At 43.7% G+C, this 26,666-nt stretch overlaps 1 protein-coding gene across 6 annotated transcripts in view; it reads left to right on the top strand.

Annotated features, from left to right (window-relative positions):
• MICU3 (mitochondrial calcium uptake family member 3) overlaps window positions 1-26,413 on the top strand; it is a 387,135-nt gene extending 360,722 nt beyond the window's left edge. For 3 of the 6 annotated variants that reach the window (XM_069200650.1, XM_069200685.1, XM_069200677.1), the window contains 2 exons: window positions 5,880-5,945; window positions 22,655-26,413. In XM_069200650.1, the coding sequence (XP_069056751.1) occupies window positions 5,880-5,945 (66 nt within the window). In that variant the 3' untranslated portion in view covers window positions 22,655-26,413. The remainder of the gene's footprint in view (window positions 1-5,879; window positions 5,946-22,654) is intronic. The other 3 variants (XM_069200668.1, XM_069200659.1, XM_069200641.1) reach the window with 1 other exon arrangement.
• Window positions 26,414-26,666: the final 253 nt, after the last annotated feature.

Genomic DNA, 26,666 nt, shown 5'->3' with positions numbered 1-26,666 from the left:
TAGATCATGGGCGTATATAGTTAGCCTGTATCATGACGATAAATACTTCATTAAACCCATATCGACACATCATGTGAGATACACATGCCCAATCTACATGGTTGAAAGCCTTCTTGGTGTCCAACGCTAGTAAGATTGACAGAATGCTCTTCTTTGTGGCATTCGCTATCAAGTGGATGACTCGCCGTACGTTGACATGGGTTTGTTGCCCTGTAGTAAAGCCTGATTGATCCGGATGGATCAGTTCTGGCATGATGTCAATCTATCAGCTAAGATTTTAGCGTATGATGTGGCGTTGAGGTTGAGGACAGCTATTGGACGATAGGAGGTGCAAAAATGAGGGTTTTTCCCTGGTTTTGGAAGAACAGATATCAGGGCTTCTCCCATCAAGAGAGTTACTGCATGGGATTCCTCATATGGTTGTAAAGCTCTGTCAAATGACGGACTAAGTCTTAGCTGAAGGTCTTGTAAAATTGGGCATTAACTATGTCAGGGCCAGGAGCTTTGTGAAGTTTGAGAGTCTATAGCAAATTCTACCTCTTCATTTGTTATGAAACTGCTTAAGGCATCGTCGAGGGCTGGAGACACTTGTATTAGGGTAACTTCAGCTAGGTAGTCTCGCTGCTCTTAGTCATCCATGGAATCGGAAGTGTAAAGTTGTTTGTAGAAGTTGCGAAATGTCCGGGGCTTTCCCCCACTTCTGTGTGAAGAGTGACTCCAGCCTCATCTTGTCTTTGACTTATATATTATTTTTCTTGTTTAATTCGTAATTTTCTCGCTTATAGGCGGCCTATCTTGTTGCCTCTTTTGTAAGAGGTCTTTTTAAGCCACAGCAGGGTCAACTTCACCTTATTGGTGTATATAGCCTTAATTTCCCCCCGAATGGCTGTAACTTTCCTCTGCAGGGTGACGGTGGGTGTGGCTTTATAGGCTTTTTCAGCAGGCAAGAGTTCTGCTTCTAGCATTTGTCTTTCCTTGTTTTGTTGCTGGATGAGAGTGGCTATTAAGGAGATACATTTCCACTGGATAACTGCCTTAAGGGCATCCCTAGTTGTGGAAAGAGTGGTGTCTCGTTTTTTGTCTAACTGAAAATATTCTCTAATCATTTTACAGAGTTTGTCACAGGGGGGCTCTCTCTCAAGAGTACACTGGGAAAAAAATCTATGGAAGAAAGATCTCAATGTGCCAATCTAATACTACTTCCAGGGGGGCATGGTCTGAAATAGTAACGGTATGCATGATTATGGTTAAAACTCTGTTTTACGTGTTGGCTAATGAAAGTATGATCTAATCTACACTGGGGTCTATGGGAACAGGAGAAAAGGGTGTAATCCCATCTGGTGTGGTTCACAGCTCTCATGTCTCTACTAGGCCTAACTGGCGTAGAGCTGATTTACTGGAGTTGGTAAATATGCTGGCGTGGGACCTGTGAGAGTGGGTTCTGTCCAAGTTGGGATCCCAAATTAAGATAAAGTCCCCCATCAGTATAAGTCTCCTTCTGTGAATCCGCCCAGCATGGAGAGGGAGGAAAGGAGGAACTCAGACTGACTGGTATTAGGAATATAAGATTTGGCATTAGTGGAAAGACGACTGTTAAGTCCCTTAACCATCAGTAACCTCCCCTCCTTATCTGACTTACTACTCATGATTTGGAATTTAACCATACAATGGAAGAGGAGTGCAACTCCATTATGTTTTGTGGTGGCAGAGTATGTGTATATATAAGGGGGTATGATTTATGTTGCAGTCTGTGAACCTCTGTACGTTTGAGATGTGTCTCCTGGAGGGCTATAATGTTGAGGCGCCTATCAAGGATGTATTTCCAAAGTTGGTAGCGTTTAGTGGGAGAGTTTAGCCCTTTGACATTCCATGTTAATGTATTCATTACCATCGAGATTTATGAGAGGAATATGGTCTATGGCAGTCCACTTTGCATGCAGAGAGGAAGCTCTCATCTGTCCCTTCCTCCCCAACAACAATCCTCAAATGCATATCCATACTCCCTCCATCCGAGCCCTCTCCCATTTGAGGGTTCCATATCCAGCCATTCAGTGGAACAACAATGAACAAACCATATGAACTAGCGAGTGTATACTCCCCTCAAACTAACGACTCAAACCTAGGTATGAGCTATAAGGGTGTAGTGGACATTACCCTACCAAGCACCCCACTGGTTGCATATGTATACAGTGTTTGATGCTTGATCCTGTAATAGTTCATCTGCAATGCTCCTTACAAGATGAGGGACACCGAAGGAGCTATGAAAGGCAATGTCAAGGATATATATGTAGATGTTTATTATGTCTCAACCTCTTTGACGTAACAAATCAGGACAGATGAGAGACAACAAAGCACATTGTCAACACCCGAACTAGGCATATAGAAGGTCAAGGATGGCATCTCACAACAAAGTGACTTGAGTTGCTGTCAGGATTCATTTCTTGCCATCACCTTTCCCTTTTCTCTGCAAGCGCCATGGCCCTGTAGTGGAGTCAGGTGAGGGCATTTTAACATGTCTCCCAGGGTCCAATGCTGTAGTTATAGTGAGTCCCAGTAGAGAAGCGGTGTCCTCCAGTTCTGTGAAGTGGTGGTGTGTATTGCAGAATTCAAAAGCAATACTGAAAGGGCAAGTCCAACTACATTTAACATAGTCTTGACACAGTACATCCGTAATTGGCCTAAATTCTAAATTGTAGACATTGCGCCAAAGTCACCATGCAACATCTTGGTAAAAAGAACAGGTCACTCCTTGGAAGGTGATATTGTCTCACTGTCGGGCCGCTCGAAGGATCAGTTATTTGGTTTTATAGAAACTCAGTTAGGCTATAATATCTTTAGGCCATTTCATCCGGGTCAGGGCTAGTGTGCTCACTCTGCACACTTTCCAGTTACACCTCTGGGTGTTCATCATCCAGTAGTTCGGAGAACAGGCCCACCATAAAAGCCTCCAGGTCCGGGCCTTCAGTTCCTTCCTCAAGACCCCGTACTCGAATGTTGTCTCTCCAATAACAGTTTTCCAGGTCTTCGCACTTAAGAAGGGCTGAGTACAGTTGGGAGTGGAGGTGTTCTACGTCCTCTCGTGGTGGGTTTAGACTGTGCTCCATGTCTTGCACTTTCATATTGTTAGTTTAAAGTGCGTGTTCCAATTGATTCGACGTCTGTTTGTAGGGCAACCATGCGAGAGTTGACGTCAGCTTTGAAAGATTCAAAAGAGGTGGCGATGTCTGCCTTGAGCTCTTCTCTGAGTTCTTTCTTGAACTCACGCAGGCAAGAGAGAAACTCCTCCTAGTGAGAGCCATGTTTGCATCTGGGAAGGTTTCAATGTGGAGAGGTCTCGCTTCCAATGGGGTTAAGTAGCTAGACACCCTATTATTTTGAACATTTTTGGGTGGCATAGAGATGGCACTGGTGTAGACCAGCCTGGGTCATAGACAGCTATGAGGGCACCTGTGCAGCATTTGAATTGTGCCCATTGGATTTTCCTGGGTCCTTGGGGTCATGCCTCTTTTAGTGTGGCTCTCAAGGCATAGGGGTTGGCCTCTGTTGCCCACCTTAGTTCCTACCCCCATGCTGTTGTCCTGCTCGAGTTGCTTTGAGGAGCTGTCTCCGTGGCGTTTCCCGACTCTGTCATGTGCGGGGGAGATGATGGAGGGGCACTGTCTCGATGGCAACAGCTTGATATTTACATTGTCAATGTGAGAATGCTCGCAATGGGCCTGGAAGTGCCCCTTATTAAAGTTAGGCAACTCAGCATTCAGCTTTGTTATGGGGCAACAATTCCTGTTCACCTATGTTCTCGATATATTGCCCGGCAGGAGTGTATTTATGGCTGAGTGAATGGACCCAAGCTTTGTGGGCAAATTTGTATTGTCTTGGTCGATGCATTTGAAAGAAATCACCACTGAGCTTCATATCACTATGCCCGGCGCTACCACTAATGGCATCTTTGTTTACCTAGGGGTTTGAGCCAGTATAGCTTTCTTCAGGAGATCACGGACAGTCCCCAGGGCTCTCATCTGGCTACGGTGTGTGGACACAGGGTTCCATTACTCACTCTCCCACATCTCCCTTTGCCATGTGTGGATCCGTGCACCCGCCATGTTACCCCCAGCAGAGACAACGCCCGGGCTCCTTTCAAGGAGAATTTCTGCGCGTAAATAGGTTGAAATAGTCAGATGGTGTGGCAGACTGATGAGTCCATTGTTCCCATCCCTGGACGGGATAGAAAGCGCATGGATGTCATCAGATCGCAAAGACTGTAGGGTGCTCGGTGGTGCCTCCATGGATTACATCCACCTAGTCATGATGGTTGGTCACGCCCCTTTATCATCTCTTTTGCTGGAATTGATGTTGAGTTATCTATTCCATTGAACTGTTTAACTTCATATACAGAAAACCTGTACTGATGCAAAAAAGTGCAAATGTATTTTGCATCATTTTTTATGCTTGCTTAATTAGATATTGGCTAACCGATTTTCCAGCACTTTGTATTACATGAAGATGTTTTGACTCTGGACAAACAGATAAGCATAACGTTGTAACAAATTACCTATCACTGTACTTTTATGAGCTGTGGAAAGAAATCTTATTAAGACTCCTAGTCTGATACATTTGCCTTTTAACACAAGCCAAGGCATTTGTGGACTGGTAAACATGAAGCCCTCTCACTTCTTGAATTTCTCAATCCCCTACAGTTGCCTTCTTTTAGTGGTTGAGCAGCTTCGAACTCCTTTTTCCCCAAAATTCGTAGAGAATACCAGTGCACCTTTGCTATATCATCAGGCTAAAATGTGGTTCTCGCAGACTCTGCTCTCTTTATCAATTAGGCCCTTCCTTAAGTCTAAACCTCTCCATGTGCAGAAGTGACGTGACAAATCACTAGTGAGTGTGATGCCTGTGTGTCCCCTCTATCCATTGATGCCTTGACATGAGAGTGTGTGTCCCCTATATCCATTGATGCCTTGACATGACAGTGTGTGTCAGTATAACCTAGTAGGATCTTCAACAATACAGGCAGAAAAACAATGCAAACATACCGCAGGCGCTTCTCTGCTGAAATCCTCTCACAAACGTTGATATTCTCGCACCATCCATGAAGTCACGACGTAGGACATGGGGAAAAGTCCTTTCTGCGGTTGAGTCTGTATTGCCAGCCCTTGAGCTAGTAACCTGTACACATAATGCAATTCCATGTAAATGCATTCACTTATCTATTCACGCATCCATTCTTTCATATGTGCTCCATTTTACTAGGAAAAAATGAGTATGGAACGAAGTTCCACTAGTCTCGCGCTGTTACTCTGGCTTACCTTTCCAACCTCAAAGAGACAACTTTGTAATCCTTTAACGATTGAAAGAGAAACAGTAAGAAACAAGAGTGAGTTTCAAGAAAATGTTTGACATTGGTTACAAGTCATGAAAATGTTTACAATTCGAGACTTGCAAAGTACAATTTGAAAATACCTTCATTACTATCAAAAGGATTTGTAAGTATTTTGGCCTTGTGCCTAGTTTACTATGTGTTCAGCTCGTTTAATAAAAAAGCGCAAATTGTGTATGCCTCGACCATTGTTATTCTTTAACCCTCTCCAGTCGATGCCCATGTCGACGCCTAACGCGTCATCAAAGACCAAGACTGAGCCTCAAATGATGTCCTCATTTTTACCATTTAGCAAATGTTTGTGTGTTTTTTTTAAAACTGTTTACAAACCACAACAGCTTTAACGAATATTCAGCTTTCAGGCTGTGTTGAACGTCTAACATCACACATCTCTATTTCTTTGCATGTATGAAGCTATGTTATGCTGCATTGCCGTATGCTGCCTGCTTTCACTTTTTCTGCTTCTGCACACCACTCTGTCTTTTGCTTCACTCTACAGGGCTACAAAACAGTGCAGCGATACACAACGTTCAAATCCTGCCTGAAGAAGCAAATTCACAGATAGGTATGTGCTTTTCACCACCTCACAGTATTGCGTGCTTTAGTAATGTCTAACTCTTCTATTCAACAGTTTACGATTTCAAAATAGAATTAATTATAATTGACATAAAATGAAATGTATAGAAGTTTGCCTTGAAGGGTCAATTACACATATTAGTTGATAATGACCTTGCTGCATTTGGATTTATAGAGTCAAATGTATTTCTGGATATATTATCATAGGGCTAGAAACTAAGTAATGGAGTTGTAATGTCTGCTGCAAGAACGTGCTTCAAATCAGTAGAAGTTGATTTAAGTTCAAAGGTTCAATAGGCCCCAACCACCCTAGCGGACTGAAACAGGTCTGCTCTGCAGTCTTCCATTGGCCGCTTTGACCATACATTCCAGAGTTGATGCTGTGTTCCAGAACACAGCATCATCACTGTTAGAAATGGGGTCTTTGGTTGACAGTCAGGTTACCCCCTGTTCAAGCAAGGACCCTCACTCTAGTTAGGATAAAAGAGAATCACCCTCAGCTAACCCCTGCTTACCCCCTTGGTAGCTTGGCAGAGCAGTAGGCTTAACCTCAGAGTGCTGGGCGTAAAGTATTTGTACCAACACACACAGTAACTTAATGAAAACACTACAAAATGACACAACACCAGTTTAGAAAAATAGGAAATATTTATCTAGACAAAACAAGACCAAAACGACAAAAATCCAACATACACAAGTCAAGTTATGATTTTTTAAAGGTTTAAAATAAAAAGAGTCTTTAGGTAGTTGTAACACCACACTAGCGCTGCTAGCGTGAAAATGTACCTGGTTTGCGGCAAAAATAACCCCGCACGGGCGGTGTGCGTCGAAAATAACCCGGCACGGGTATATGCGTCGAAAACAGCTCGGCTCGGCGAGGCGCGTCGAAAAAGCCAGCCACGCGACGGTCCGAAGTCCCGCGGCGCTGGTTGCGATCTCTCAGCCTTCGTCAGCGATGCTGCGCGTCGTTTCTCCTGCTCCGGGCGTCGATTCTTCGGTCGCGTTTCCTGCGGCGTCGTTTCTCAGCTGCGGAGCCGGCGTCGCGTCGTTTTCTCAGCCGCGATCGGATTCGCGTCGATCTTTTCTCCGCACGGCGCTCGGTGCGTGTATTTTTGTCCTTAGGCTGCCAGCCTCTCCTTTCAGGGTCCCAGGAACTGGAAGGGCACCACAGAGCAGAGTAGGGGTCTCTCCAGAGACTCCAGGTGCTGGCAGGAAGAAGTCTTTGCTATCCCTGAGACTTCAACAACAGGAGGCAAGCTCTACATCAAGCCCTTGGAGATTTCTTCTTCAAGATGGAAGGCACACAAAGTCCAGTCTTTGCCCTCTTACTCTGGCAGAAGCAGCACTGCAGGAAAGCTCCACAAAGCACAGTCACAGGCAGGGCAGCACTTGTTCCTCAGCGATCAGCTCTTCTCCAGGCAGAGGTTCCCCTTGATTCCAGAAGTGTTTCTAAAGTTTGTAAGTTTGGGTGCCCTTCTTATACCCATTTTAGTCTTTGAAGTCACCTTTCTTCAAAGGGGACTCACACCTTCTGGTGAAATCCTGCCTTGCCCAGGCAAGGCCTCAGACACACACCAGGGGGCTGGAGACAGCATTGTCAGAGGCAGGCACAGTCCTTTCAGATGAGAGTGACCACTCCACCCCTCCCTCCTAGCAGAGATGGCTAATCAGGAATGCAGATCACACCCCAGCTCCCTTTGTGTCACTGTCTGGTGTGAGGTGAAAAACAACCCAACTGTCAACTGACCCAGACAGGGAATCCACAAACAAGGCAGAGTCACAGAATGGTTTAAGCAAGAAAATGCTCACTTTCTAAAAGTGGCATTTTCAAACGCACAATCTCAAAATCAACTTTACTAAAAGATGCATTTTTAAATTGTGAGTTCAGGGATCCCAAACTCCACCTGTCCATCTCTTCTCTAGGGGAATCTACACTTTAATCATATTTAAAGGTAGCCCCCATATTATCCTATGAGAGAGAGACAGACCTTGCAACAGTGAAAACGAAATTGGCAGTATTTCACTGTCAGGACATATAAACCACATTACTATATGTCCTACCTTATCCATACACTGCACCCTGCCCTTGGGGCTACCTAGGGCATACCTTAGGGGTGCCTTACATGTAAGGAAAGGGAAGGTTTAGGCCTGGCAAGTGGGTACACTTGCCAAGTCGAATTTACAGTGTAAAATTACACATACAGACACTGCAGTGGCAGGTCTGAGACATGATTACAGAGCTACTTATGTGGGTGGCACAACCAGTGCTGCAGGCCCACTAGTAGTATTTGATTTACAGGCCCCGGGCACCTCTAGTGCACCTTACTAGGGACTTACTAGTAAATCAAATATGCCAATCATGGATAAACCACTTACATACAATTTAAACAGGAGAGCATATGCACTTTAGCACTGGTTAGCAGTGGTAAAGTGCTCAGAGTTGAAAAGCCAACAGCAACATGTCAGAAAAATATAGGAGGCAGGAGGCAAAAAAGTCTGGGGATGACCCTGCAAAAGCAAAAGTCCAACACGACCCCCTACCAGCCTAAAGCCAGGGGAGAACAATCAATACCTTGATGTACTTCCCTGATTGGGGCGATAGAACAGGGACCCAGGCCCACAACAGCAGGGGCATGCTCCAGTTCTACGCCTTCCTGACTCCAGTTGGATCCCTCTGTCCATACTCTCAGGGCCCACTAAGCTAACCCATGGGGAACCCTTCTCCACATCTACAGACACCATCTGTGCAACACCTAACTTTACTTTGCTCACAGATGTATTGCAATGGGCAGATAGTACCACTAGGGCCAACACAGTGGTGTTGCCCACTCCACCCCCGGGGTGTGACTCTCGTCCTCCCCCCCCCAGGGGCAACTCTGTCCACCAGGACAGCAAGCCACAGTGGCCCCAGACAACTGTCAGGGATGAGAGCCCGACCTCAGGCCTCTCTAACCACTGTGACTGTGGAGAGTGGGGGGTGGTAGCCCCAGGTGCCTGGCACCCTTTGACCACTCTCTCTTCCACCAGGTCAGGGATGACAACCTGACCCTGGTCCTCCCCTCTGGGGCTCTGTACCCTTCCTGCAGAAGCGGCACCCCCAGAGTCAAAAACTGTCAGGGTGCTTGTAGAAGCAGTCCTGCACAATTCTTCCATCAGTGCAGGGATGTTAACCTGCAACTGATCCTCCAACCTGGGGTCTGTACCTTCAGGTTGGACCAGGGCCAGGGGTGAGGCTTCCCTCCCCCTGCCCTCTCTTCTGGGGTCCTGAACCACCCAACTAGGAGCGGCCCCCCCAGAAGACAACATGGTAGGGGCACTGTTAGCAGTAGCCCCTTCCTCCAGGTCAGGGGGGACACCCTTAACCTGGCCTCCCAATCCAGGGCCTGTACCCACAGACTGGATCACTGCCTGGCAAACCAGGACTTCTTGGGGGGCATACCTACCCCCTACCAGGTCAGAGTTTACCCTCTGAACCTGGTCATCCAACCCAGGGTCACCACCCTGCGGTTGAACCACTGCCTGGCACACCAGGACTTCCTGGGGAGCACACTTACCCCCCATCAGGTCAGAGTTTACCCCCTGAACCTGATTATTCAACCCAGAGTCACCACCCTGCGGTTGAACCATTGCCTGGCACACCAGGACTTCCAGGGGGGCACACTTACCCCCCTCAAGGGACACACTGTCCCGAAGGGCCACACAAGAGTCTGGCTGGCGCAGGTCTCCTGACCTCTGCCCATCTGACAGAGTCTGGATTCCCCCCAACCCAGAAATGGTCTCACCAAGGTCATTCATGGGGGGCTCTGCTCTCAGAGCTGACCCCTGACCCTCCAGGTTCTCCACTGGGGTCCGCAACCCCCTCTCAACCCTCTGTCTGGACTTCTGCACCCCTTCACTAGGAGTGGTACTGCCAGACACCAGAACTGGTGGGACGCTGGCTACAGCCGCCCCCCCAAGTTCTCCTGACACTGTGGGGTCTCCCTCAACAGATGGCCCTATGGTACAGGCTAGGCTCCCCTCCTGGGGTTCCCGCAGGGAACCCTCCAGGACCTGGGACCGGATCTCGGGCACCTTGGGCCTCAACCCATCCCCATTCCCTCTCCTCTGAGACTGGACATGGGGTCCCTCACCCATCCCACTACACTGGGACCTACCTGGGACACTACAATCCTTCCCTACCTCACCTGGTTGGGAACTACCTAGACCACTCCTCTCAGGAGCACCCCCAAATGCCTCTTCAGACTCTCTGGTACTCACCCAGAAGTCTGCCTCCATTGTAAGCTCCCTGGGGTCAGAGAACTCACACTCCACCTGGTGTTGGCATAGCTCTGGAAAATAAGGACTAGACATATGCTCTCCAGCAATTACATCACTCAGCCCCTCACATGAATTAACCACAGTACCCTTCACCCAACCATCCAGTGACTCTGCTTTGAAAAAGCACCCCACATCACCCTCCTGAGACTGGTGAGACAGTACCTGACTGTCCCTGACACTCAACCCACACTCTTCTGGGATGTTTTCACACTCCATAACCAGGACTTCTACCTGGGGGGAACCCCTCTCCCTGTCACTCTCAACTAGAGTCAGTAGAGTGTCCCTCCCACCAGTAGGAATATGACTCCCCATGCCAGTTCCCCAATCCACCTCAGGGACCCTGTGCATCACTGGAGCTACCTCATACCCCTGAACCTCCTGGCGTGTGTTAACTCCCTCCTTCAAGTAGGGCACCACCTCTCTGGGCATGTGCACTTCTGCAGCATCACTGGATATACAATTGTTGCTGCCACCATTCCAGCTGGACTCAGCCCTCATGACTTCCAGCTCTTTCAATTTAAGCTCGTAAGCATAAATCATTTTTTTAATCTCTAAGTCCCTCCTCCTTTCTGCCAGGGCTAAGGCTCTCTTCTCCTCGGCCCTCTTAAACTCTTCCAGACTCCGGATTCGAGCTAGGAGCCTATCATCTCTTTCTGTTCCCTCCTCAGGGCCACTGCCCTCCTCTTTGGAGTAGTCCTCCTCCTCAGAGTAGTTATCCTCCTCAGACTCATTTGGTGGTGTTGCCTGACAACGTTTCAATTCATCCTGAAACAGGGCTGACTCAAGATCCTCCCTTCTGGATTCCTTGTTCACAGCCAGTCCCCTTTCCATGCAGAATGCTTTAAGCTGCCACTTTTTATACATAGATAGGTGCCAGAAATTGACTTCCATTTCTGCAAAGGCTTCACAACCAAAAAACAACGTCCAAAAATATCATCAATACTTCCCGGAGGACATCAGAGAACAAAAAGCAGAATCACAAGACAAGTAGTATGTGGTCACGTAGTGGTCTGAGATCAAAACAGTAGTGTACACTTAATTACTGTATGTCAAGTACAAATACAAGTCCAAATCCCGACCGCTGGTCACCAATGTTAGAAATGGGGTCTTTGGTTGACAGTCAGGTTACCCCCTGTTCAAGCAAGGACCCTCACTCTAGTTAGGATAAAAGAGAATCACCCTCAGCTAACCCCTGCTTACCCCCTTGGTAGCTTGGCAGAGCAGTAGGCTTAACCTCAGAGTGCTGGGCGTAAAGTATTTGTACCAACACACACAGTAACTTAATGAAAACACTACAAAATGACACAACACCAGTTTAGAAAAATAGGAAATATTTATCTAGACAAAACAAGACCAAAACGACAAAAATCCAACATACACAAGTCAAGTTATGATTTTTTAAAGGTTTAAAATAAAAAGAGTCTTTAGGTAGTTGTAACACCACACTAGCGCTGCTAGCGTGAAAATGTACCTAGTTTGCGGCAAAAATAACCCCGCACGGGCGGTGTGCGTCGAAAATAACCCGGCACGGGTATATGCGTCGAAAACAGCTCGGCTCGGCGAGGCGCGTCGAAAAAGCCAGCCACGCGACGGTCCGAAGTCCCGCGGCGCTGGTTGCGATCTCTCAGCCTTCGTCAGCGATGCTGCGCGTCGTTTCTCCTGCTCCGGGCGTCGATTCTTCGGTCGCGTTTCCTGCGGCGTCGTTTCTCAGCTGCGGAGCCGGCGTCGCGTCGTTTTCTCAGCCGCGATCGGATTCGCGTCGATCTTTTCTCCGCACGGCGCTCGGTGCGTGTATTTTTGTCCTTAGGCTGCCAGCCTCTCCTTTCAGGGTCCCAGGAACTGGAAGGGCACCACAGAGCAGAGTAGGGGTCTCTCCAGAGACTCCAGGTGCTGGCAGGAAGAAGTCTTTGCTATCCCTGAGACTTCAACAACAGGAGGCAAGCTCTACATCAAGCCCTTGGAGATTTCTTCTTCAAGATGGAAGGCACACAAAGTCCAGTCTTTGCCCTCTTACTCTGGCAGAAGCAGCACTGCAGGAAAGCTCCACAAAGCACAGTCACAGGCAGGGCAGCACTTGTTCCTCAGCGATCAGCTCTTCTCCAGGCAGAGGTTCCCCTTGATTCCAGAAGTGTTTCTAAAGTTTGTAAGTTTGGGTGCCCTTCTTATACCCATTTTAGTCTTTGAAGTCACCTTTCTTCAAAGGGGACTCACACCTTCTGGTGAAATCCTGCCTTGCCCAGGCAAGGCCTCAGACACACACCAGGGGGCTGGAGACAGCATTGTCAGAGGCAGGCACAGTCCTTTCAGATGAGAGTGACCACTCCACCCCTCCCTCCTAGCAGAGATGGCTAATCAGGAATGCAGATCACACCCCAGCTCCCTTTGTGTCACTGTCTGGTGTGAGGTGAAAAACAACCCAACTGTCAACTGACCCAGACAGGGAATCCACAAACAAGGCAGAGTCACAGAATGGTTTAAGCAAGAAAATGCTCACTTTCTAAAAGTGGCATTTTCAAACGCACAATCTCAAAATCAACTTTACTAAAAGATGCATTTTTAAATTGTGAGTTCAGGGATCCCAAACTCCACCTGTCCATCTCTTCTCTAGGGGAATCTACACTTTAATCATATTTAAAGGTAGCCCCCATATTATCCTATGAGAGAGAGACAGACCTTGCAACAGTGAAATCGAAATTGGCAGTATTTCACTGTCAGGACATATAAACCACATTACTATATGTCCTACCTTATCCATACACTGCACCCTGCCCTTGGGGCTACCTAGGGCATACCTTAGGGGTGCCTTACATGTAAGGAAAGGGAAGGTTTAGGCCTGGCAAGTGGGTACACTTGCCAAGTCGAATTTACAGTGTAAAATTACACATACAGACACTGCAGTGGCAGGTCTGAGACATGATTACAGAGCTACTTATGTGGGTGGCACAACCAGTGCTGCAGGCCCACTAGTAGTATTTGATTTACAGGCCCCGGGCACCTCTAGTGCACCTTACTAGGGACTTACTAGTAAATCAAATATGCCAATCATGGATAAACCACTTACATACAATTTAAACAGGAGAGCATATGCACTTTAGCACTGGTTAGCAGTGGTAAAGTGCTCAGAGTTGAAAAGCCAACAGCAACATGTCAGAAAAATATAGGAGGCAGGAGGCAAAAAAGTCTGGGGATGACCCTGCAAAAGCAAAAGTCCAACAATCACTAAGATACAGAACACCACATCTGCCTTCCCCTCATTTCCATCTTTCCGTTGAACAGTGAGGACTTAATCCTTAGTCAAGTTTTTGATTGTTTGTCTACCTGAGAGCCTATTTCTCAGGAATATTTTCCTCTTCACCAGAGTTCAGAAATCCTATCTGCAAAGTTTTTCAAAGACTGGTAACCTGGCCACTTTCTTGCAAATCCACTTGAAGTACATTTACAGGGCATGTATCATCTGCTCAAGATACTTGCATGCAATCATCTTATGATCACTATAGACAGATATAACTGACTTTGTGCTGAGATCATGGCCAGAGAAGATGTGATGTGATGAGAAGTTAAATGTTTAAAGTGTTACTCGCAAGAAGCCACAGATTTTACACGTGACTATAAGAGGTGAAGCACAAGATCTCCAAAGGACCCTTGGTTCACCTTTAACTTGGCTGTGTGTGTTTCTTCACCCTACAAGACGTCCTGAGAGAAATTCCTGCAATACTGCATTTGTCATTGTGTGTCATCCCTTAAACTCCCATTTGCTAGGTATTTTCTGTCCAACTTCAGCGTTGCTTATGATGAGATGTTTGCCTGCTCCTTACTAGCCAGTAGCCCTCTATTGGTTTGCCAGGTTTTGAATTCTGAGATATCAAAGGGCTGGGGAACTTATTTTCAATGGACACGCCAGTACATATCGTTTGGCCTTATTTTGAGGGTAGTTTGAAATAGTTTTCCTCATCATAAACTACCCTCTTCAGGGTTTCTCCCTTCAAGATTAATTTAAATCTTAAATATTTCCCTTTAGAAGAACATCTCTCTTTTTCATGGACATGCTGTGGATCTGGGAGAAAGTGAACAATGCTGGTAATAGCCTTCAGGTCTCAATATTTCTCAAGACTTTGTTTTTATCTCCGATAATTCTCGTTACCTTACCTACTTCAAGGCCCACAAAAAATGTCTGATTTATTTAACTAGAGGATACAGTTAGGAGTGCGAGAGCTTATAACTAGGTGCAGGTGGGCGGGCAGTTTCAACAGTACTGTTGGGCAGCATTTAAACAAACTAAAATTTGACCTTGATTCCCTACTATCATGGTCAGGTAACCATTTTCAAGTTGTTTTCTGGGGCAAATTTAAAACAGGCCTTCCTTTGCAAGCATATAAATATGGCACCCTTTTCATCCTCCAATCAAAACCGATATTTAAACATCACTAGGTTTCAATGCAGTTATCCAAAGTCACTGGAAAGATTATTTGTCGTCATGAAAACACATCACCAGTTATCATTCCTTTTTATTTCAAATCTAATGGATTAGTGAAAGTACTATCTACTAATTTCATTACAAGACCGGAGGCTACCATTATGCAATAACCTTTAATTGCTGCCCCAAAATGCAGACCTTTTAAGAACAGTAACACATCATAAAGCATAGAATGTTCAAAACCTATAAGAATCCAGTGCACATAGTCCTGTTCCTCTTTTATTCGCTGCTCCTTGACAGTTAAGTACTTCTGTCATCTCTGCGTTTAATGTTTTATGCTTTTTCTGTGTTACAAATTGTGTTTCTTTACCCTTCCAAATTATGGATGGGTTTTAGATGTTATTTCTTCTTTATTTTATAATATTTTAATATTTTCTTATCTGTTTCAGTTACCTAAACGTTTTCATAATTAATAGATAATAAGGTTTAAATAGTCCCTTTTTTCAAATATCAATTTACTGATAGACTTAGTATTTCATTGGTGCTTTCGCGCATATTATGATTTTGTACAGCCGGTATGATTGGCCCCTGTAAGGAGAGCACTGAAGGGAATTCCCTAGCTAGGCGTGGTCACGGTTCCTTCTGCGGAGCGCACTCGCAGGGATTCTCTGATTAGGTGCAATCACAGCAGACAGTATTTACAGACTATGCCTAACTTTACGGCCTTTTTCTGGCTCCCAGCATCATTCCCCTTCACAGCACGTAGCCGGGCGCCGAGGCCTAAACAGATTGTGCCATTTCCTGTTGTCTAGTGATGCTGCACATCGGGCGCATTTCTAGACTGCAAAATGTTACATTTATGAAGCGTGTAGTCGGGCGCTGACTCTTAATACATTTCCGGCATATCCTGTGTAACACTGCACATCGGACACATTGCTGGGCAATAAGCATTAGTTTCATGAATTCCTCTGTCTGTTTTGAATTAAGCAGTGTGTGAAGCCACTGAGGGCCACATTCCTTAGCAACCACCTATTTTCAAGCAGTTACACTATCTGTACTTCAAACAGACCACAAAGTAGTGATTTCTTTGTATTCTGACAAAAATGACAGCTTTAACCTCTATAATTGCCTTTTTAGTACGAGGGCTTCACCTTCTGGTGAGAAATAAGAATTGACATTCAGGGGGTCATTCTGACCCTGGCGGTCATCGACCGTCTGGGTCGACGACCACGGAAGCACCGCCAACAGGCTGGCGGTGCTTCCTTTGCTATTCCGACCGCGGCGGTTTCCCGCCGGATTTCGCCCGGCTGGGAGAATCCTCCATGGCGGCGCTGCTTGCAGCGCCACCATGGGGATTCCGACCCCCTTCCCGCCAGCCTGTTTCTGGCGGTTTTCACCGCCAGGAAGAGGCTGGCGGGAACGGGTGTCATGGGGCCCCTGCACTGCCCATGCCACTGGCATGGGCAGTGCAGGGGCCCCCTAACAGGGCCCCAGCAGGATTTTCACTGTCTGCTTTGCAGACAGTGAAAATCACGACGGGTGCAACTGCACCCGTCGCACCCCTGCAACACCGCCGGCTCCATTCGGAGCCGGCTTCAATGTTGCAGGGCCTTTCCCGCTGGGCCGGCGGGCGCTCTTTTGGCGGTCGACCGCCGGCCCAGCGGGAAAGTCGAAATGGCCCCCGCGGTCTTTTGACCGCGGAGCGGTCTTTCGACGGGGGAAGTTTGGTGGGCAGCAACCGCCGCCCGCCAAACTCGGAATGACCCCCTCAGTGTCTTAACTGTAATCCGTGTCTTTCCGTTTAAGAACTGAAAGCTTAATTCTACCAGATTTATGCCCTCATTAATTTACTACATTTTCTTTATTGGATTCTAACATAATACATATATTATCTTTATTATTATCTTGGATTTTAACTTTGTTCTTTAACAAAGGATGGAAAAATCTAACTCCCAGATTCATCCTTTGGGTGACTTCATGGGGACGCCACTAAGAGATTTTTAGAGGCGTAACGTAGGTCCTCAGTTAGAGAGGCGGTGGACACCGCACTACCCAAGAGGAAGCGACCCCCCTCCCTTCAGAGGAGAATTATTTTTCATTCTCTGATGGGGACTCCCTTCTACCTCTGAACCCCAAAAAGTGGAAAAGTTTCTCATAAGAAGAAACATTTGGGGAAGGCTCAAAACCTAACTGCAGTGCTGGTAGCTTACGCGCTATAATAGAAAGTGGTGCTCCTAGCAGCATAAAAGAAAGAGGTCCCCTTTGTGGGGCACAAAGAAAGGTTGCCCATAGCGGCCTTATTAGAAAAAATTGACCTTCATGGCACAATAGAGTTGCAGGAAAGTTTAAATTCTTCTGAGGAGAATATAGATGATGATGAGGACGTGGTTTGGAATAAATATTTCTTTGACCCACAAGAGAGCTCTGACATTTAAGAAAGCTAGGAAGATGATCTAGAGCAAACCTCTACTAAAATAAGAGATCCACTCGGGGTGAGATGTTTAATCCAATTATGACAAAATAATTGCATAGTGCGGGATGGTGGCATATGGACCACATATCTTATTATTTAAAGCTGTGGTTCAGAAAGTACTTAGTTAAGGAAACCCGTAATTTACTCCAGGCAGAGACCCTTCACAGACAATAAGATTTGTAGTACTCCTATCCTGGACCCGGACCTTATAACATTATTGTTTAAATTTGGAAAGGACCCCAAGGGTTCGAAAAGTGCCTGAAGAAGTGTCAAGATAAAGTGCTTGATAATTTAGGTCCTCTCACCCTCATTCTTAACATGAGCAAAGAGTAAGAATGGCAGGGTAAATGTATAATCCTTGAGGGGTTGGGCACAGCGGGCCATTTGTTTGCTGGGTAATGTCAATGCAAATCTTATCTCTGAAAGACGCAAGGCTGTCCTTATGAAGATGTATCCTAAGTTTGAGGATTTGTCAATGAGAGAGGACACAGAGGATCCGGAAAGTCTCCTCTTTGGCAAGAGCTTTGTTGAATGTTTGGGAACATATGTTTTCACATTCACTGCTTTCAGTAAAGCTCAAATAATATGTGAAGAGTCTTCGGCACAAGAGCTGTTTTTGGACGGGCTGGCAGGAAAGGGACTGGCTGTCAGCAGAGGTTCCTTCTATTATCAATAATACTACCAAGATACCAGAACCTATAGTAATTATGGGAGGGGCTACCGCTCCAAGGCTAATGTCTATCCCCAGAGAGGGAGCGGCTCAAGGTCACGTGGTGGAAGATCAAGGCCTGCGGCCTCAGGATCCCAAGGTGAACTGTCTTTTCAAATAAAGGTCAGGGGAAGGTTAAGGTCCTTCACCACAATTAGGAGAAAATTACAAGAGATGCTTGGGTTGTGGAAACAGTCACTGGTTACTAAATAGAATTCTGGGAAACACCAGTTCAGGGAATTGACATTAGATACAGAAAAATGGCTCTGACAGACACAGAGGCGTCCCAGATGCTAGAAAAGGGGCTTTGACTTGTTTTCAAAAGTCAGAAAGGTCAGGAGATTTTGTGAGCATTTATCTAGTGAATAAAAAGGACAATATTTTGATATATTGGAATTATAAGAGTGTTACAGTCAATGATTTGTTAATCCTTTTATTTTATATAGGTGAATTTAGAGTTAATTTTTTTTTCTCCAGACAACATTTTGGGAACCATTATGACCCTTGCGGTGAGTGTTCATGTGGTGGTAGTACCGCCAACAGGCTGGCGGTACGCACTGCCATATTATGAGAATAGCGGGTTGGCTGCAGCCAACCTGCCACTTCTCCACTCATATCGCCATGGCGGTATCAGCCGCCAGATATTAATCTCCAGTCCGGCGGCTGGCACAGTACCGGCGGCGGCATTATGAGCCTGCCTACCACCATGGTTTTCGTGGCATTAGCAATGCCACAAAAAACAAGGCGGTAGGCCCTACTGGTGACAGGGAATTCCTTCCCTGTCACTGGTAGGTGGCTCCCCACCTCCTAACACACACCTGACACCCCCCACCCCACTCCATCCAAAGCCCTCCTGTCCCCCATACACTCACACACCCCGCATGCAAGCACACACCCGCAGACACGCACCACGCATACACCCAATCCCTCACACTGGCATACACGCATTCATGCTTGCATACTTCCAGACATGCTCGCACACATTCTTACACACAATCACACTGACATGCAGACACGCACTCACTTCACCATTCTTACAAGCATACAACCACGCAAAAAACACAACACACACAGATGCATTCACACACACACACACACACACACACACACACACACACACACACAACACCTCCCACACCCTCCCCTGTCGGAAGCCCGACTTACCTTGAGCGATGAGGTCTTCCGTCAGGGAATGGGAAGGGGCGCTGCTACAGCCAGCATCGCCCTGCCAGCAGAACACCACCAGGCCATATTACTTGTCATAATACGGCTGTCGGCGTTCTACTGGCGTGGCGGTGCTGGTGGTAGCAGCGCCATATTACCACCGTCCGCCACCATGAACACCGCCGGATTTCCGGCCTTCTTGTGGCGGAAGTCTGGCAGTGCTCATAATATGGCAGACAGATGCTAGCCGCGGAGGTAGTATTTTGTCGGCCGTCACCGTGGCGGTAGGCGGTTTTTACCGCCAATGTCAAAATGACCACCTTTATGATTTTTACCTGAAGAAGAAGAAGTTGTTATTCTGTTTCGTCGCAGCCTAAAAGAGGAAGAGGACTATTTGCACTGGAGGCTTATATGTTTTGAACATTGTATGCATTATGATGTATTACTGTTCTTTAAAGGGCTGCATGTTGGGGTAGCAATAAAAGGTTATTGCATAATGTTAGCTTCCATTGTCTCTAATGAAATCAAGATTCTCCCCACATGTTAATTGGAGAACTGCCATTTTTCATAATCCTTCAATATAATCAAAATTTTCTTAGAGGTAGAATGTAATTCCTCTTGTCTTTATCTTTGACGTGCATCTGCAATAGAACCTAATTTCTCCACAAAATACCTTCCTTAAATTCTAAAGTTTCTTAAATTTGTCATTAATTGCATAAACTGTGCAAACTGGATTTGATCTGGCCATTCACACCACAGTCTTTATTAATCTCTGTATCCAGGCAGTCCGTGAAATGCTTCTTGAGTCAAATAGAAAGGTCAGTATGGACACATGACGCTCTTTCTCGGTTGTCATGCTATTACGCTATATCACTATCCCAGCATGCATACCAAGTGAATAGGAAAACCATGGTATGCACATACAAGGGGCAAATGCTGCACTGTAAATTAATTCCTTATCAGCATCTTGGCGACAAACGAGGGCCTAATCTGTAATAGTTACCTTCGGACCTGCAATAATCTAAGGTCACAGGTATGTAAACAAAGGGATAGAGCACCAGTCTGGAGTTCAATTATTTTAGTTTAGTAATGCTGGTATATTCACAACAACTTACGTATAGGATTCTGGGCTCGCTTCTGGGGCTGTTGCATCAGAAATATTCCTTGCAATTCAGACAGCATTTATAGAGTGAGGCAGCAATTAAAGTGTAGGTCGTATTTTTCAAAAGGTATATTTATAAAAGTTCTTTATGAAGCAATACATCAATGTTCAAAGTCCAGTGGCAGATTGAAGTGGAAAGTAACACCGTTCATATAATCCAGACCTCTAAAACTGCTTTGGGACAGCTCCTCTTGCATCTGCTGGTTTCTTAAGGCCAGCTGTTGTTTGGTCACTTGTGTGGCGTTTATTTTCAGTGCTCCCGAAGTTATGTACTCAACGCCTGGTTTCCATCCCTGCTAAGTGTAAAATCAACTTATAAGATGGCCTAGTGTTGCTTAATGGATCACAGATAGTATAAAATGCATTCTTCATTATTATGTTACCTGTGAACGCTTATATTCTAATAAAACCTGTTAGCGCGCCTGGTCCTTAATAAGTAAACTTACAAGGGGACGTGCATAGGTTGATGAACCTTTTGATTCGTATGGAGTATCATAGCTACGGTATGACCATTGTTTCTCAATAATCAATACACAAAAGTCAATAACCATTAGGCTAGTCATTAATCATCAGCTAATAAACATCACACCATCACCTTCCAGCTATGAATACCCACAACTCAATGTACGTTTTAGTAATTTTATTCCCTATTGCTTACAATACTAAGTCATGTGATTATTTCAAACTTTATTCAATTTCAAAAAGTTCTTCATTAATTCATTAGTAACCGCCAATAACATACCTTAATCAAAATTGGCATCAAAATACATTCTAAAGCATTAGCATAGGTCAATGCATGAATCAAAGGTGAATAAGTCAACATAAGTAGCAGAGTTCAGCAAATCAGTCCGTCAATCATTTGTCTCTGTGTTTGTCACTGTCTTAGAATAGGAGCCTCATCTAACCCAAATTAGCATTAGCATGTGGGACTTCATTCAAAAACAATTTAGAACATGAATTTGGAAAAACATCTAGCTAAGAGAAAAACTATTAGACAGCGCAGTTGTAACCTAGAAAGGAAAGGCACAAAAGGTAAATCAGTCACATTGTCATAGCTACCTATCCTCGATATGGATCAGAAACAGTCAGTCTTCGTCTTCAAGTCATCAATCGATCAGCATAACATCAGGCTCTCAAGAGCATGAGCCCAATGACAGAATCTCGAATCTCTTCTCCCCAATATTACAATAATTTCGGAATAAGGTCTGAGAACCTTTCCCTCTGTCATGTTGTTATATCAAAGTCACCCAGACTATCTCCCAATTTCTGATTGGTCAATTAATCACACGATTCTACTTTATCCAAGATTTTTTTTAATTCAAATCTATGAATTCTAGTATTACGCAGTTCCCATGTAGTTGCTTGGTTCACTTTACAATGTCCTCATCATCCGGCTCGTCAGGTATCGAAAATGTTGCATCTTCTTCTCCAGTCAGTGTCTTCATTGTTCGCGTCCTGGGAAAGTACACTCAGAGCGCTTTACACACTATTTGCTACATTCTAATTCCACCATCTCCTGTCTGTTGGTTCATGCAAAGGTTTCAGCTAAGCAGTTAGTTCAGCTTGTCACCTTTTTTTTTTATTGAACTGGCAAAACTAGGCCACGACTTTGGCTAAGTTAAGCTCCACAATCTTATGCAAAACATTAGTTATATCTCTCAATATGACATACTACTACATTATTTTGATACATTTTCAATATTTCACATGTCAGTTGCTCTTTTAATATTATTCGTGAATCTTGGTGGACACTCCCTGAGGTCACAATTTCAAACGTGCAAATTATTTATCGACGTTAATCATTTTCTACATTTTTCATTATTAAACAAAAAACATAAACATTCATTAATAATTTCTAATCAAGACATTTGCGTTAACAAACCCAATCAGGAGCGTCAGAGACACCCAACTCAGCACCATTTGTCTTCTGGATTAAAAGCCTGTATTTTATACTGTGACACTCTAAGCATTACAACTGCACGTGTTAAGCAATAAAGGAAGGAATATATAAAATACCCCAAAACATCTGTACTATATACCTATACCCGTATTAGCACAGAAACCGTTTTTCTGTAGAGTTACGAAAAGAGAACTCAAACCTTTTGCTGAAGAAGTCTATAGAATAGCAAAACTGTTTTTTTCATATGAAACCTTGCACTGATGTCAAATTGTTCTTGGAGGTGTCCATTTTAATAGTGCAAGCTTTTCATGGCTGAGTCAGACAGCTTTTGCAAGTTACAAGCTTTAGAGGGGCTTTCTAAAGATTTTAACATGTCTATCTAGCATTAACTGTGCCTTGACGTTGCTCTTGGAAATATTTCTTGCCCAATAACGAAGTTCAAAAAGAATGCAAATCATAAACTGGTGCTGAAATTGTTGCCTCTTAGACTACAGTGTTGAACTATAAGCCTGTGTTGAAGTTGTTTTTTGCTAATGGGTTTGTTTCTTTTCTTTAACAGGAACCACCCAAACGTGGCCTGAATGGCTACTACAAGTGTGTGATGTCTGTTACAAGCAAACATTTCAGAGAGCTCTTCAGGAGTTTACGAAGCAGGGATATGCTAAGATAGAACTTTTGTTCGCTCGTCAGAAGTTTTGCCAAGGTACAACACAGATCAAGATCCTCTAGACAAGCTCACTCTATCTTACCTCATAAGATGAGCACTTTTATTGCACACTACTGGTGAACTGCTTTTCTTTACTTGAGTTCACCAATTACAATGGAAGGTACACAAATCTTAGCATGTAAGAATAGTGCTTTCACCGGTAGTCTATTTTCTTTATTTGTGATGCCTTATTGATTCTTTAATTATTTTTCAAATAACATGCTTTTAAAGAAGATTGTAAAGTCGACTTTGCAAAAAAAGTGGACTGAAGGGCGTTATATCGTACTGTTGAATGAAATACAATATTGTTAAGGAAATAATATATTACCCGCTCTGTCAATGCAGTGCAGATGGGATCCATATGAAGTATGAGGATGAAGTGAACGAAACCAGCATTTTATAATGAAAACTGGCTTACGGATATAGCTTGGGACATTTTAAAGATAGTTTTCTTGGAATGACAAGCTATTCCCTGAAAGTTCCGGTGATGGCTTGATGGTCTCTGAATGATGTAAACTCTGTCTGTAGATGCTAAGTGAGATTATTGCTGTATACAGTGCTCTATTGTACTGTTCATATTTGCAGAAGCTATCACAATTATTTGCAAAATGTCATGTCACTGTAACTACTTGTTGTGTGGTTTCTGCCAACTAGATTTCATTATGCCCAGCTAAACGTAATTAGAAGAGGCGGTCCATTAATCAATATTTAATTGAATGTAGCCATCACCCCCTTTAACATATACTTTTATTGTGAACTGGTTGCCTCTGTCACATTGGCATTGAGCATCAACCTTTTATGAACAATTCCAACCAGATATTTATAAATATGAAAAGGTCCCTACCTCAAAACATTTGTTGTGTTTTCCAAGTCTTGTCTTTCTGGGGTTTAAAATGCCCTGTGTATGTGCGATGGATGGTTGTAGTGGTGCTTCAAGGATAAGTTAGTCATGCTTTTCACCCAGTGGGATCAACTTGCTACCCATTTCCCCTGTCTCTGATTACAAGGTTAATGTCCATTTTAAGAGTATCTAGCATGTAATTGTAGAACTGACAGCAGGGACATTCTCTACATATCAAAGCACTTTCAAAGAGTTTTTCCAATCTCACTTCAACATTGAAAATTGGATTCATAGTCCCAGGGAGGTCATTGAGATATGTAAATGTTTATTAAAAGTGATTCCCATGAAGCTCACCTGTTTGTCTTAGTCTCTCTATAAAAATGAAAAAGTTGAAGTCCTGAACTTGTCATGCTTCTTCTGTCAATACTTTCCATAAGAAACTCAGTACATAGCTTTTTCAAGCTAGTATCCAACTTCCAGTTTACTTGGCAGTCTTTTCAGCATTGGGACACCGTAGGTTGGGTAGTCTGTGTTTTACAAAAAATTCATTAATTCAAAAGTTCCATAAGATAGAGACAAATTTTATGACTATATTTGGCAAAAACTCCAGATCTGGAAAATAGAGTTTCTCAAATTATTCTTTACTGTAGTGTCCATACCTCTTTGTGAGGTAAGTGACTATCATGGTTTTAAAAACATTCTTGAAACAGTTAAAACATTCTTAATAATTGTGTATACATATGTGTTATCTTTCATTACACAACCTCCCATCCCACTTTTCATGCAATGGCATACGAAGTCTAAAAAGAGTTCAAAAGGAGCCAATGGACACAATGGAGGCAGTGCACAATAGAATAATAGAATCAACCTTAAAATCAACTTAGTTGTTTAATTACGTCTAATAATTAAGGTACCTACGCAAGTGCAGAAAAATGTGATTATAAATGTTAGCCATTTCAATTTACCATGAGTCTTAATATTGAATCCTGTATATTTAATTTACCAAAGCATACTGAAAATAACTGTTACTGCATATGTTTGTGAGAAGAAAAAATAAACAAGACAGCTTGTCTAGTATAGGTACGTCTAGAAGAACGAACTACTATTTCTGCAGATGGTACTTAGTTTGGATGCTTGCATTACAACATTCTTGTTGGATTTTTGTTTGTTACACATGTTTGTTAGAAATAATATAGTTTTAGAGAAGAGTCTTAGAAATCAGTACTTATCTGTTCTTAAATAGCATTTGTTACATGCTCTTAACTGCTGAAGTAAAAAAGGCAATAAATAATTAATTTGGAAATGTTGATGTGTTAAGTGGGAGAGCTGTTACATTTAAGCAATTACATGTAGACTAATACGTATTCCCAATATTTTTAATCAAGCTATACTGTAGATGTACCATAATTACACTGTTTGGATTTTAGCAATATTAGATCCTTATATGTCATACAGATAAAGCAAGATCAAGGTAACAATTTGGGACCAGTCCTACATGTGAAACATTTAGTACTATGGTGGTGCACAGAAAATAACTTAACTTCTAATGTGATTTCCTGAGTATATATGTTATCCCCATTAAATACTTAGAGTAAAGAAGCTGTCCATGTTAATTTATTAACTAATAAATCATGATCATAACCATCTATACAATCCATTTAAAGATGTAACCAATTGGTAATGATAGCAGTGCTATATATGTCTAGTTGTCCCTCTGTCTCACCTCACATGATAAGGATAATTCAACTTATGAGAACCAGTTCTACACGTTTGCCATAGGATTAAAACGTGGTTAGCACATCAAGAGACTTTGTGATATTTTTATTCATGCTTGACATTTGTCTTAAGCAAACTAAAGGCAAGTTATTGATGTCAAATTATAATTGGTAACATTTGACTTAGTAGCTTTATCACTGATCATCACCTACGCACATAGGTTCTCTGTATTTTGTATGCTCAGGTTATAATTTGTAAATGTGCACATTAGATATTTACACTTATTACTTGTGGGTCCACAGTACTATTTAATTGGGGTTCTATCTATGCAAATGGATGCCCAAGGAGTCAAATTAGATACAGGTTAATTGAACGTGCACATTAGAGTCTGTCTTGTACTCCATGTTTAGTTTCAGGAAAGGTGATACATTTTAGGACCACCCTGACTGCAAATCTATACAAGACCAGTGCAAATCTCTGGTGAAGCATGCATCAATGATCTATGGTTTTAAGCAGATACAGAAGTTCATCCCAGCCTTTTGGAAATTATAGGACTCTTGTCAGTTGCAGAACTCCATTGTAACATTTCCACAAGCACGCCAGAACAGCGAAACTCTAGTAAATACTGAGCAGTTTCTTTTGCGACCATAAACAAAATGTGCATATCATAATGGTTCTGCTAGCTCTGTATATTGTGGTAGAGTCTTCCTTGACATAAACATACTGCAGTTCTGCCACAGACTGACACATCTGACACTTTCTATAGGTGTTTGACAAGTGTATGTGTCTTGTTACCTTCTCTTTCTCTCCACAGCAAACACTAGTTGCATAATTCCTAACTCATTTGAGTACCGTGCTCTTTTTACTAGCAGGGCTGAGTTAGATTCAGAATGCAGTCAAAAATAGACACAGAAGTTGCTGCTTGTTTTCTATATTATGAGAAAACTGTCACACTGAAAGCGTTTTTTTCCTGTAGCAAAATGCAAAATGTTATTTTCTTTAAAACAGCATGTCGTGCTTTTAATTGCATGAATAAAATATATTTGATTTAGCAATGAATTGTATTTTATTTGCTTCGCTAAAATGTGTAATTCAGTCTGACATCTAAGTGAGTGGTTTTATTATTTGAGTAAACAAGATCCATTTACTTGCAGAGGACCAGTGGGCTTCATTTCTAGCCAATTTTGAAAATCGACAGCAAGGGTATTTGCAGCACTGTGTGTGCAAGTCTCTGTTCGTTGTTTAATCACCAATATTTTTGGTTCTCTCTACCGTGCTTGGAGTCATGTGAGCATTTGAGAAACTACT

Source organism: Pleurodeles waltl, chromosome 1_2, assembly GCF_031143425.1.
Source record: "Pleurodeles waltl isolate 20211129_DDA chromosome 1_2, aPleWal1.hap1.20221129, whole genome shotgun sequence".
NCBI classification, from domain to species: Eukaryota; Metazoa; Chordata; class Amphibia; order Caudata; family Salamandridae; genus Pleurodeles; species Pleurodeles waltl.
The sequence above is the reverse complement of the archived record's forward strand: the minus strand, read 5'-3'. Positions and strand labels throughout refer to the sequence as shown.